At 36.8% G+C, this 14,604-nt stretch overlaps 1 protein-coding gene across 9 annotated transcripts in view; it reads left to right on the forward strand.

Moving 5' to 3' along the window:
• MCU (mitochondrial calcium uniporter) overlaps positions 1-12,732 on the forward strand; it is a 205,605-nt gene extending 192,873 nt beyond the window's left edge. For 3 of the 9 annotated variants that reach the window (XM_042960467.1, XM_042960465.1, XM_042960464.1), the window contains 4 exons: positions 1,272-1,432; positions 2,865-3,068; positions 8,690-8,806; positions 10,762-12,727. In XM_042960467.1, the coding sequence (XP_042816401.1) occupies positions 1,272-1,432; positions 2,865-3,068; positions 8,690-8,806; positions 10,762-10,839 (560 nt within the window). In that variant the 3' untranslated portion in view covers positions 10,840-12,727. Of the gene's footprint in view, positions 1-1,271; positions 1,433-2,864; positions 3,069-8,689; positions 8,807-10,761 lie in introns of all 9 variants that reach the window. The other 6 variants (XM_042960470.1, XM_042960469.1, XM_042960468.1 and 3 more) reach the window with 5 other exon arrangements.
• Positions 12,733-14,604: the final 1,872 nt, after the last annotated feature.

Consider the following 14,604-nt stretch of genomic DNA (forward strand, 5'->3'; position numbering starts at 1 on the left):
GTCACATTTAAGACTAATAAGATTTATTTAATATTTTAATTTTTGTTTTAAGTTTATTTATTTATTTTGAGAGAGAGTGCACGGACAAGCAGGAGAGAGACAGAGAGAGAGGGAGAGAGAGAATCCCAAGCAGGCTCTGCACTGTCGATGCAGAGCCCAACATGGGGCTCGATCTCACAAACCAGGAGATCATGACCTGAGCTGAAATCAAGAGTTGGGTACTTAACTGACTGAGCCACCCAGGCTCCCCAAGGCTAATGATTTTAAAACAAAAGTCTTATTCCTTGTGTCTTTTTTTTTTATTCTTTGACAGCTGAGATAGCTTATTTTTTATTATATTCTCAAAACATAATTTTTAGATTTCTAGAAACACATGCTATTCATAGAAGAGGATATTGAATCAAAGAATTCAGTCTTTTACACTTTCAATCATTCTCTTAACCTTCATGCCCTCTAAAACATGATATTGAAGTCCAAACTGCTATTCTGTGTCTTTTCCCAACAGGAATAAATAAAAGTTGGTATGCGGGGAAGGCGTATGGAGGCTAATCTTTTTAGGATAACTGTATTTTTATTTATACATTTGTATTTGCAAATTTGAAATACTGTGTATTTTTTCCTCAGGTGTTAAACAGGAAGAAAATCACCAATTGAAATGGCAAGACCACAGATAAATTCTAGATAAGCATTTTAATGAGCATAATAGTGAGATTGATTCTGAACCTCTCTACTAGTTTTTAATATGCTGCCTTAAATTTTTTATGTAATGAAGATTATGATTATTTATAGCCTTATTTGTAGCATTTTGACTTCCAAGAATATAATGGTAGATGTTGGCTTCAAAATTTTCAAGTTGCCCAAATACGAACTTACTTTCTAGGATTGGTAGTTACCTCTGTTTTAAAAAGGGGGCTCAGTTGGACGTCCGACTTCAGTTCAGGTCATGACCTCTCAGTACGTGGGCTCAAGCCCCGCATCGGGCTCTCTGCTGACAGCTTGGGGCCTGGAGCCTGCTCTGGATTCTGTGTCTCCCTCTCTATCTGTTCCTCCCCTGCTCACACTCTGTTTCTCTCAAAAATAAATAAACATTGAAAAAAAAATTTTTTTTTAAGGAACTATCACTTCCCTTCAATTGAACACTGAAAGAAACCGATGGTGGGATCCCTGTGGTGGATGACTCTGTCTTGTTCTTATCAATGTCTGATAGCCCTAGGAATAGCAACTCTCCAGCTAAGGCATACGTTTAAAACAATGTAACCCCTCTTTTTCAGACCTCTTAAGCCACGAAAATGCAGCAACACTGAACGATGTAAAGACACTCGTCCAGCAGCTGTACACCACACTGTGCATCGAGCAGCACCAGTTAAACAAGGAAAGGGAGCTTATTGAAAGATTAGAGGATCTCAAACAGCAACTGGCTCCCCTGGAAAAGGTGCCAATTCAAATCTCAGACCCTCCTCTTCACCACTAATTTTTCAAGAGTATATATGTCTGCTTTTTTTCCATCTGTCTCTTTTGGTAATTGAGCTATGTCATTCAAACTAGTCCTTTAGTTTTGGGGACTGAACCATAAAAAAATTCCAGTCAAGCTAAGAAAAGACTTAACAAGGAATTAGAGGACTTAGAACTTTGAAGTCTAAATTTCTGCCCTTAACCAGATTTACCGCCTTTGCCACAAAAGATGAAATAATTGCTGATTGGAAAAAGTCCCGAGTGTAATGGATAATGGTTTTAGCCAAGTTAAGAATTAATATTATGTGGATTATTATGCAGCTGTTAAAAGTGATTATATAGATCTAATATGCAATAGAAGAATATTCATAATTTTATGAAAAGTATATTATAAAATACTGTGCATATTAGTACATACTGTGATCAATTTTTAAATGTGTTGTGCATATAGCTGTGCACATTTATGTGTATGTATAAGTATACACACAGAAAAAAGTCAGAAGGAACATAATCCAAAATGCTAATGGAATAGTAGGATTATGATTGATTTACTTCTTTACATTTTTCCAGATGTTTATAGTAAACCTATGTCATTCTTATTTTTAATGATGATGCAAATACTTTGAGATTAAGAAAGGGAACAAAATACTCAATATTGTGCATTTTCTGATTTCTTTAAAAATAACCAGTATCTCAAGGTCATCCTCAGTAAATTTAAGACCATTAGGAATGTGATCAATTAAACTTGAACTGTTGTGAAGGAGGATGAGTTTTAAATTTGGTCTTTTCAAAATGTAAAGTATTTTTTAATGTATCGGCGTAACAAAATAAATTATCATCCTTGTTGAATATTTACTATGTGCTGGAAATTGTGCCAAGTATTTTACCTGTATTCTGTTATTTAGTCCTCAGAAGAACTCTATAATGACACTGACAATGATTTGCATATTAGGGCCTGAGTTCATTTGCTCTGAATCCAGAGTTCATGCTCTGACTCACTGTGCTATTCTGTGCCCTGACAGGCCCCTTGCATAAGGAACGAGAATAGATTAAATCTTGTATATCACAGTAAGAGAACACTGGCATGTTTTCATATCCCTCCTGCAAAGAAGATAATTGTGTAGTTGGATGAAGAGTTGTAGACACTTACTTATTCACTCCCGTAGTTTCACCATATTTTCATCTACTTCTAGGGTGCAACACAAAACACAAATGTCCTAAGAAAAGTGTTACTCCTACAAAATATTTTCTCCAGTAGAAACTACAGATACTATTAAGGAAGACAAACTACATTTGTTAGAATTGAGACTAACATGTCTTGATTATGATACCTATTTCTTTAATGAACGTAGAACAGTTTAAATTTAAAATGCCTTATGCCTTATCGTTGACTGATCATGTGTGCCCCATAGGTACGAATTGAGATTAGCAGAAAAGCTGAGAAGAGGACCACTTTGGTGCTATGGGGTGGACTTGCCTACATGGCCACACAGTTTGGCATTTTGGCCCGGCTTACCTGGTGGGAATACTCCTGGGACATCATGGAGCCAGTCACCTACTTTATCACTTATGGAAGTGCCATGGCAATGTATGCATATTTTGTAATGACACGTCAGGTAAGAATTCCTCTTCAAGTAACTTTTTATGAGATGAATGAAGTTTTATGATGAATGAAGTTTTGGTTGTCAAATTAGTTTTCTTTTCTCTTGTGTTCTCGTGTTCTTTCTAAGGCCAATTCCCTTTAAGTACCCATTTATCCTACACACAACACACACACACACACACACACACACACACACACACACACACGAGTATGTGCACCTGCATGCCAATTGTGTGTTAGGCATGATGCTGAACATAAATCATCATAAATAGCCATAAATCATCTCTGGAAGGAGAAGGCAAGAAAAAGCTATAATAGATGGAAAGAAAGAAAGAGAGAGAGAGAGAGAGAGAGAGAGAGAGAGAGAGAGAAAAGAAAGAAAGAAAGAAAGAAAGAAAGAAAGAAAGAAAGAAAGAAAGAAAGAAAATTGACATTATTCAAAGATTTTGTACATTAAAAAAATAGAAAAACATGTACATATAATTGGTTAGAATCCATAAGTCAATTTAATGAGGTTACTGAATACAAGGTTAGTATACATAAATCAACTGCATATTTATATGCCAGTAACAATTATAAAATTAAACTTTAAAAGATGTAACTTAAAATGGCTTTTAAAAATATCTAGAAGTACAACATCATAAAGGCCATATACAAAAGACCCACAGCTAATATCTTCCTCAGTGGAGAAAAACTGAGAGCTTTCCCCCCAAGGTCAGGAACAAGACAAGGATGTCTATTCTCACCACTGTTATTTAACATAGTACTGGAAGTCCTAGCCTTAGCAATCAGACAACACAAAGAAATAAAAAGCATCCAAATTAGCATGAAAGAGTCAGACTTTCACTATTTGCAGATGACATTATATTCTATGCAGAAAACCTGAAGACTCCACCAAAAACTTGGTAGAATTGATACATGAATTCAGTGAAGTCACAGGATACAAAATCAATGTACAGAAATCTGTTGCATTTCTTTATACCAATAATGAAGCAGCAGAAAGAGAAATCAAGGAATCGATCCCATTTACAATTGCACCAAAAACCATAAGATACATCCTAGAAATAAGCCTAACCAAGAGGTGAAAGATCTGTACTCTGAAAACTATAGAACACTTATAAACAAAATTGAAGAGGACACAAAGAAATGGAAAAACATTCCACACTCATGGATTGGAAGAACATACATTATTAAAATGTCTATACTACCCAGAGCAATCTACACATTTAATGCAATTGCTATCAAAATAACACCAGCAATTTTTCACAGAGCTAGAACAAACAATCCTAAAATTTATATGGAATCACAAAAGACTCTGAATAGCCAGTCTTGAAAAAGAAAAGAAAAGCTGGAGGCATTACCATTCAGGTCTTCAAGTTATATTACAAAGCTGTAGTGATCAAGACAATATGGTACTGGCACAAAACCAGGCACACAGATAAATGGAACAAAATATAAAACCCAGCAATGGACCCATAACTATATGGTCAACTAATCTTCAACAAAGCAGGAAAGAATATCCAAGGGAAAAAAGATAGTCTCTGCAATAAATGGTGTTGGGAAAACTGGACAGCAACATGCAGAATAATGAAACTGGACCACTTTCTTACACTATACACAAAAGTAAATTCAAAATGTATGAAAGACCTAGTGTGAGACAGGAAACCACCAAAATCTTAGAGGAGAACACAGGCAGTAACCTCTTTGACATCAGCCATGGCAACTTCTTACTAGATATGTCTCCTGAATCAAGGGAAACAAAAGCAAAAATAAACTATTGGGACTTCATCAAAATAAAAAGCTTCTGCACTGCAAAGGAAACAATCAACAAAACTAAAATACAGTCTTTGGAATGGGAGAAGATATTGCCAAATGAAAGGGTTAATCTATAAAGAACTTATCAAATTCAGCACCCAAAGAACAAATAATCCAGTGAGGAAACAGCCAGAAGACATGAATAGACACTTCCAAAGAAGACATCCAGATGGCTAACAGACCCGTGAAAACAATGCTCAACATCACTCATCATCAGAGAAATACAAATCAAAACTATAATGAAATATCACCTCACACCTGTGAAAATGACTAAAATTAACAACACAGGAAACAACAGGTGTTGGTGAGGATGCAGAGAAAGGGGAACGAACCCCTCTTACACTGTTGGTGGGAATGCAAAGTGGTGCAGCCACTCTGGAAAACAGTATGGAGGTTCCTCAAAAAAGTTAAAAATAGAACTAACCTATGGTCCAGCAATTGCACCACTATGTATTTACCCAAAGGATACAAAAATAACTGATCTGAAGGGATGCATGCACCCCAATGTTTATAGCAGCACTATCAACAATAGCCAAATTATGGAAAGAGTGCAAATATCCATCGACTAATGAATGGATAAAGAAGATAAGGTGTGTGTTTGTGTGTGTGTGTGTATGTATATACACACACATGTATGTGTATATGTACACTTGTATATGTATACGTGTACACATATGTACATGCATGTATGTATACACATACATGCACACATATATCTACACACAACAGAATATTTCTCAGCTGTCAAAAAGAATGAAATCTTGCCATTTGCTATGATGTGGATGGAGCTAGGTGTATTATGCTAAGCAAAATAAGTCAGAGAAAGACAAATACCACATGATTTCATTCATATGTGGAATTTAAGAAATGAAACAGATGAACATGGGGGGGAAAAGAGACAAACCAAGATACAGACTCTTAACTATAGAGAGCAAACTGAGGTTGCTAGAGGGGAGGTAGGTGGGGAGATGGGTTAAATGTATGATAGGTATTAAGGAGGGCACTTCTGATGAGCACTGGGTGTTATATGTAAGTAATGAATTCTCCCAAAACCAGTATTACACTGCATGTTAACTAACTGGAATTTAAATTAAAACTTGAAAGTACAAAAAAAAGGGGGCCAAAATTATAATCTGTGCAGATTCAGCATATACCCAAAACCATGTTGTCAAGCATTTGTTTCTTTAATCAGGAGAGTAACAAAAATGAATTTGGAAATGTGTACCATTCTGTCTTTTATAATAACATTACTGGAAAGTAGCAGTTTTGCATTTGGGAAAATGTCTTTTCCTTCATTTTTATGTCTATCATTCATTAAGACTAAGGGTAAGCATTATATTAATTCCCTTTAAGTATGCCCACTGGAAAATATACACATACACAGACATATATACATATATATACATATACATATATATGTACATATGCACATATATATGTATATATGTGTGTGTGTGTATATGTATATACCTGTAAATCATGCAAAACATGTGTAAGACCTCTATGCAGAAAAACTTAAATGTAAAGGAAACTTAGTGAAATAAACATGTTCATGGACTAGAAAAGTAAATATTAAAAAATGTCAATTGTATCCAAATTGATTGATGTGATTCAGTGCAATCCCAGTCAAAATCCCAACAGTTTTGGGGATGGGAGAAGAGATTTAAATAAGCTGCTTCTAGAATTTCTATAAAAATGTAAAAGGGTAAGAAAAGCCAGTAAATTCTTAAAGAAAAACTAGGTAAGAGGACTTGCCATACTGGATATGGAAGACTATAGCTTTATTTATCATACTATAGTAATTCAGACAGTGGCACAAGGATAGGCAAATAGTCCAATGGAATGGATGAGAGAATGTAAAAATAGACCTGGTATAAATGAACTTGATTTTAAAAAGAGCACTGCAAAGAAAGGAGAGTCGTCTTTCTATAAATATCTACATTAAAAAATGAAATGACTTTATACATCTTTAATTAACAAAAATTAATTCTAGATGGATTATCAATCAAATATGAAAGGTAACACAATAAAGCTTCTGGAAGATAATATAGGAGAATATGTTAATTACTGTGGAATAGGGAGCGACTTCTTACCCAGAATGAAAAGTGCTAATCATAAAGACTAAGATTGATAAATCCCACTATATTGAAATTAGGAACTTCTGTTTACTAAAGAACACCATTAAAAGGGCAAACAGGCTGGGAGGAGATATTTGTAGTACATATATCCAACAAAGGGTCCATAACCAGAATATATAAACATATCTTACTAGTCAGTAAGAAAAAAACAGACAACTCAATAGACAACGATGGCAAGAGATTTGAATAAGCACATCTTAAAAAGAAAATGGAAATGGCTAATAAAAAGGTCTCAGCCTCATGAGTGATCAGGAAAATGCTATAGATATCCAAGAGAAATTAAAGCATGTTCACACAAAAACTTGTATGGGAATATTCATAGCAGCATTATTCATAATAGCCAAAAAGTGGAAACAACCCAAATGTCTATCAGGTGATTAATGGATAAATAAAATATGGTATATCCATTCAGTGGAATGGATTTATTACTTGACAATAAAAAGAAATGAAGTACCAATACGTGCTACAAATGGATGAACCTTAAAAGAAGGCAGACATGAAAGGCTCAGGTTTATGATTCCATTTATATGAAATGTCCAGAAGGCAACTCTGTAGAGGCATGGATTAGTAGTTGTCTGGAACTGGAGATGTCAAGGGAGATAGGAAGTGACTACTGAAGAGTACAGGATTTCTTTTGGGGATGATAAAAATGTTGTAAAACTGATTGCAGTGATGGTGGCGCAACTTCATGAATACACTAAAAACCATTGAACATTACACTTTAAATGGGTGAATTGTATATGAATTATATCTCAGTAAAGCTGTTTTTAAAAACGAAGTAGTACTTCTACACACACACACCAGAATGGCTAATATTTTTCTTTTAACTGGCAACACCAAGTATTGGCAAGGGTATAGAATGATGCCAACTCTCATATCCTGCTGATGGGAGTGTAATTGGTACAATCGTTTTAGAAACCTGTTTGATATCACTTCTTAACTTGAACACAGGCATACCTTATGATCTAGGATCTCCATTCATAGGTATATATCCAACAGAAGAGTTAAGCCCAAAAATGTTCTTGCCAGCATTATTCATAATAGCCAAAGCCTGGAAGCAACCAAAAGTCTATCAGTAGTACAGTGGATAAATAAATTGTGATGTAGTCATACAATAGAATATAACATAGCAATGGAAATGAGTGGACTATAAAAGGATGAATATTGCAAACATAGTATTAAGTGAAAGTAGCCATACGGAATACCTACTGTCTGACTCTATTTTTATTAAATTCAAAAAACAGGTAAAACTAAGCCATAGAGTTGAAAGGGATGCATACTTAAGTAGGAAAGCTATAAAGAAAGAAAGAAAACAATTACCATTAAGGGCAAGATAGTGATTCCTTTTGGGAGAAAGGAAAGGTTAATAATTGGGAAGGCACAAGGAAGCCTTCTTGGTTGTTGGCAGTGTGAGATTTCCTTTATCTGGTGATGATTAACATATTCATTTAGTGATGATTCATTGTGATGTACATTTTTGTTTTGTATACACTTATGTGTCTGTTTCACAATAAAAAATGTTTAAGAAATAAATATTTAACACAACACATCAGTATGTATCTTTATAACTGTGCACGTGTATTGAATCTGATCAACAGTTAGTAGATGCTTATTTTGTAAAGATAGTATTCTAAGGGGCATTCTAAGGACTAATAACTTAATTTCTCCTTTATTTTTGTAGGAATATGTTTATCCAGAAGCCAGAGACAGACAATACTTATTATTTTTCCATAAAGGAGCCAAAAAGTCACGTTTTGACCTAGAGAAATATAATCAACTCAAGGATGCAATTGCTCAGGTAAGTTTTCCAAAAATAAAAATAAATTCCAGTCCCATTTTGTATGGTGCTATAGTGTTTCAATGGGTAAACTCTGAAAGAATGAGCCAACCCTCTTCTTCCTATATAAATTATTCCTCAGTTGATAAAAATGACTATTTTAGCATGGATACCTCTCTGGAAAGTTTTAGAACACAAGCAGGTGAAAAGATGATGGGTCATGTCTGTCCTATTAACTCCAGCATATTGAAATTTGTAGAGCTATGTTTACTTTTTGTTTGTTCTTTAAGTTTGTCTATTTTTTTTAACATTTTAATTTTTTTTAGAGACAGAGAGAGAACAAGCAGGGGAGGGGCAGAGAGAAAAGGAGAGAGAGAATCTCAAGCAGGGCTTGATCTCACAAACCATGAGATCATGACCTGAGCCAAAATCAAGAGTCAGATGCTTAACTGACTGAGCCACCCAGGCATCCCAAAAGTTGGCTTTTTTTACTTTTCTCCCTTTTAAAAATCTTTTACAATAATTCAAATGTTTTCCACCTATAATGTGTGGTAGCAATGGGGCAAAAATAAAATCCAGGTAAGAGAGACTACTACAAGTGTTTGCCAGGCACAAGTCAGAGTTTATTGAACTAGAAGATACTTTTTTATTTTTTTAATTAAAAAAATTTTTTTTCAATGTTTATTTTTGAAAGAGACAGAGCATGAGCAGGGGAGGGGCAGAGAGAGAGAGAGGGGCGGGGAGGGAGAGAGAGAGTGGGGGGGGGGGGGGGGCAGAGAATCTGAAGCAGGCTCCAGGCTGTGAGCTGTCAGCACAGAGCCCAATGTTTTCTTTTTAATTTTTTTAATGTTTATTTATTTTTGAGACAGAGAGAGGGCAAACAGTGGAGGGGCAGAGAGAGAGGGAGACACACAATCCGAAGCAAGCTCCAGGCTCTGAGGTGTCAGCACAGAGCCCGATGCAGGGCTGGAACTCACGAACCGTGAGATCATGACCTGAGCCAAAGTCAGATGCTTAACCCACTGAGCCACCCGGGCACCCCAAAGATGCTTAAAAAAAAAAAAAAAAAAAGATTGATGTACTTTATTTTTCATAATAGTTACCTTTCAAAATTCTGAGTGTGCCTCCCTCTGATATCTTTGATTTCCGTAAATAAATCTTCATTCCTCTTCTCTGGAGTCTTACATGACTTTAGAGATTTTTCAAAAATTTCTAGAAGCTCTTCCACCCTCTTTAAGGTTTGGTTGCCCTTCTCTGTCCCTTTTTGGTGATGGGTTGCGCTTTGAATAGGCTTAGTCTGCCTTCCCGCCTTGGCCTAAGTGGACTGGTGTCTTCTGTTGCTCCGGGTGGTGGTTCTCAGCTGGAGGGAATGCACCAGATCATCTCTGGAGCTGTTAAAAATACAGATGCTTCAGCCTCACCCTGAGCCTATTAATCCAGCTCCTCAGGGTTGAGGTCCAGCGTGTGTGAATTTTGAAAGTGCTGTTGTTGACAGCAAATCCTGGTTTTTTTTTTTTAAACTAAGTGAAAAACTTTAAAACAACTATTGGACGAACAACTAAGGTCTGGGGCATAATTAAAATTATAAATTTGAATCTGCATAAATTAAAGTTCTGGATCCGGACAAAGGCTTATGAAACGGCTTTTCTCTCAAGAAATGCCATCAAGGTACATCAGATGCTCCCCCATGTTCTTGGATCCCCAAGTCCTGGCCTATTGACAGCATAGGCCTTCAGCCTTTTCTGAAGGCTCTGTTGACAGCTGAAACTGCGGGGACAGACTTCCATTCTGGTCCCCCTTTGTAGTCCTGTGCCTTTAAAGCCCTTTGCCTCTGAGGCACTCTTATTTTAAAAGTAATTGAGATGATTTCTGTGATTCATAGTGATGCAGAAAAGAAAATTTCCTTTTCTCTGGAGACAGTAATATCACTGAACGCTTCACTAGCCAGTTTTTCTCACCTTTTGTTTCTATTTTAGGCAGAAATGGACCTTAAGAGACTGAGAGACCCATTACAAGTACATCTGCCCCTTCGACAAATTGGTGAAAAAGATTGATCTGCAAAGAGCCTCTGAATCCTGGCAGAAAGAACACCTGTTTATAACTATTGCCTTTTTAATTAAAGCATTGCAGGTGGAAGCTGGGAGGATGTCGGGGTAGAGGGTTTTTACCTTTAACTAAAAACAAAAACAAAAAGGATCTTAGGGAAGAAGGGAATGTTAAAATCTGAGGATCAGGCTTTGTGGAATGTAAGCTCAAAGGGCTTAGTGAATATTGTCTTAATCAAGCATCTTAGTTTCTGGATGAAAATGATGCATTATACAGTTGAGAGATTCATAAGGAGAAAAGGATGCTGGGGGTGTTCCTTTCTTGCATCTTCTTTGCAGGGTCAGCAAAACAGTAACACACCAGCACCCCACTCAGCTCTAATTTTTTTTTAATTTAACTTTTCTTATTTTTGACATAGGAGTAAATAAATATACCAGAAAAGCAAATCCTCAAGATATGTGGGTGGCAAACAGAGTCTGAGCCCGTGCCATTAGCATTTATTTTAAATTGGACCCAGTCTCTGCAAAGTTACCAGGAATCTCTCCTATTTGTGCCCTTTTCTGACCACCCACTCCTGTTGGTTACACTAATTTTATCCATATGATAGTTGGAACCAACTTACGACTGTTTGATAATTGACACTTTGGATTACCCCGTAATACCTTCTTAAATGTCTGTATATTCCAGTGCTCTGGATCAGTATCTAGGAATCATTGGCAACACTGCATGAGGTTGTTTTGTTTCGTTTCGTTTTGTTTTTTTACTAATTAATCTTTAAAAGGAGGCAGAGTTTCCCTCCTTTATTTAACTATCCTATTGATATTCCTCTCTCCCTCCACAACTCAAATCAGAGGGGGGCGGGGGGGTTCAGCTGTATTACCAAATCAGGAAGATATAAGGTTTACAGATTGGCTAAAAATCATGGCTCTCTAGCCATTTCAGAACCAGAATAATTTCAATGCTGTTAGTCTGCTTGTGTGACAGCATTCCAGCCCACCCAGGTGGTGCTGCCTTGTCTGGAGATTTTGTTAATCTTGAAGGACACACACTTCCACGCTGTTTGTGAGCCCTCCCACCTCCACCACTTTAATAGTTGTAAATCAAGTGTGTGGATCTCAAAGGGTGCAATTTATCTTTATACAAGAATACATTTCTATGGCTTCCTTCAACCTGCCCTCTTCACCCTATTTTTTCTTATCTTAAATTGAGAGAAGGAAGAATTAATCTTATACTCTATCAAAATATTTTCTACCATACTTCCAGATGACATCTGCAGTTGAAGAGTCAAAGGAATCTGTGTCTAATATCCTGTTTTGCACTACGGTGGGGGGCAGGATGGAAAGGATGATGAGGCTTGCCACACAGCTGATTGGCTTTTTCTTTCACATGATTCATCCCTCCTCATTGTGGCAAGGAGCTTTCTTTCTCATTTTCGTCCTCCTTTGGGATCATTGTGTATGAAAAGAAACACTTTAGGCAACAAACCCAGACTCCAGGTGCCTTGTAGAGGTCGAAGGCTAGCCAGGACCGCCGCCGCTGCTGCCGCCACCCCTTCCACTGGCATGTTGGAATGAAAGGGCGCATGTCCCCCCTTCCCTCCCCCCAGTCGTTCAGCCCCTCCCCTCATTTATTTTTGTTAAGTTAATGTGAATTATTTTTAAATCATTTATCCTGTTTGTGTGCAGGGTTTTTAAGAAGAAACAGCACAGTGCAATGAGCAAATCCTTTCAGGGTGTGTGGGAGGCAAGGGAGGGAAGATGTGGAGAAAAGTCCTTTACACAAATAGCAAAATACTGAACATGTGTAAAATCCTGTATCATTTATGAAATATGTATAAAAAGCAATGTACCTTCTGGAACAATAAATACTTATTCAATTTTTGAACTATAGCATCTTATTCTTTAAAGCAAAACCAAGAAAACAAAACCTTATTTTCCTGTAATTCTAGGTGGAGAAGCGTTTACTTCTAAAATTAATTTTTATAAAACTACTATTTTGAAACTAAATTTGGTTACTAGAGCCTGTATTTTAAAAACAGGCATTTCATTCATGCTTCCTGAATCTAAAATGGTCAGTATTTTCCTAATTTTCCAGAGCTACCAGAGGTTAAGTGACTTCTACAGCCGTAATAAAGCCAATGGCAAGACTGAGACCAATATCTTTATCTCCTGACTACCAGGAAAATTTTCTATTGTATCAGACCACCAGATTTCCCAGTGTGGTCTTCTGGACTTCAGAAAGTTGTTCAAGAATGAACCAAGATTGAATCTTCATTATTTTAAGAGTTTGTATGATCACCAAACAGGAAAATATCACATGCTACCTAATCCATTGACGGCCTATCAAAAATCATATGTTAAACGTTAAATGTCTGACTGTATTTAGTGCAGTGTGAGATGTACTGAGAGCAGACATCCCTGAGACTGAAGTAAGGTGGAAGAAAATAAGATTGAAAACGTTAAGCCACTGTTTGGTTTCAGCAAATAATGTCTACACATTCCACAACATTGTTAGGCTTCAGTGAATTTTCAGTGGAGATAGATAATAGAGAGTTAAATCCATTAGTGAGTGTAGATAATGCAGTTTTGCTAAGGGATAATAGACTTTTAGAGATGGAAAAAGTAAAAGGGTTCTCACGGTATGATTGCTGGAGCAGCAACCTGGTATGTCCTTGTTAAAAATGCAATTTCTCTGATCCCCACTGAATCAGAAACTAGGCACTGGTCCAGCAATGTGTGTGTAATAAGCCCTTCTGGTGATTCCGATGGGAACCGTTGGTCTAGTCAGCCCAGTGCTTTAAAGAGAAGGAAGCAGGCACAGAGAAGACGTCTGTGTCCCAACCCATCAGTGCATTCCTATGACCAAACAACCAGACCGAGTAACGGAGAATTGGTGAGTGTGGTGAATATGGTAAATGGAAACAATAGAGCTCATGTCACATGTACTGCTGTATCTTGCTTCTCAAGGGTTGTGGTGAGGACATAGCAGATGCTTACAAAAACAAATAGGTCGAATTTTTAAAATCAATCTAGAGAGATTTCACAGAAAAGTGGAATTTCTTAGATTTTGGAACTCAGTTTCACCAAAACTGTTGACAGTTGTAATTCATTTTTATCACTGCCAACGATCTTTAGTTTGTTGCTCTCCCAAGTAAGTACAAACTTGTTCTCTTCCAGAACGCACTACATAGTTACATCCTTAGGATAAATGTATAGGCTAATTTGAAATGAATTCTACTGAATATAAAATGACCCACTATATAAATTTTCATTTGCATATGTTTTATAAATTCATCATCCACTGAGCAATCCCTCCTCAAAAATATCTTCTGCTCCTGTGACTCGACTCTTGAGTTTCCTTCTTTAAATCTCTGACTACTTCTTGGCCTCGTTTGCAGCGTCCCCTTCCTCTGCCCACATCTTTGATGTTCGGCTTCTCTGGGGTTCCATCTTGGGCCCCATTTTCCATAGATGATCTCACTCACTCCCCTCCCCCATTTGTAAGCTGGTAGCTCTCAGATTGTTAGGTAAACTCAGATCTCTCCTGAACAGCAGAATGGTTCATCTGCCTCCTAACTGATCTATTTCCTGCATTCCTCCGGTGCATTAAATTCCTTCAGTGTCACCAGAATATTTTTGTTTTTAATTTCTAATAGCACATACTTTAGAAAAATAAGAAAATATGAACAAGAATTAACATTAAATATGGGAAAGGAGACGCTATAAAACACCACAAGGAGCAGTCAAAGCAATCTAGAACGTGAGACATTCTAT

The sequence above is a fragment of the Panthera tigris genome, chromosome D2, assembly GCF_018350195.1.
Source record: "Panthera tigris isolate Pti1 chromosome D2, P.tigris_Pti1_mat1.1, whole genome shotgun sequence".
Taxonomy (NCBI): Eukaryota; Metazoa; Chordata; class Mammalia; order Carnivora; family Felidae; genus Panthera; species Panthera tigris.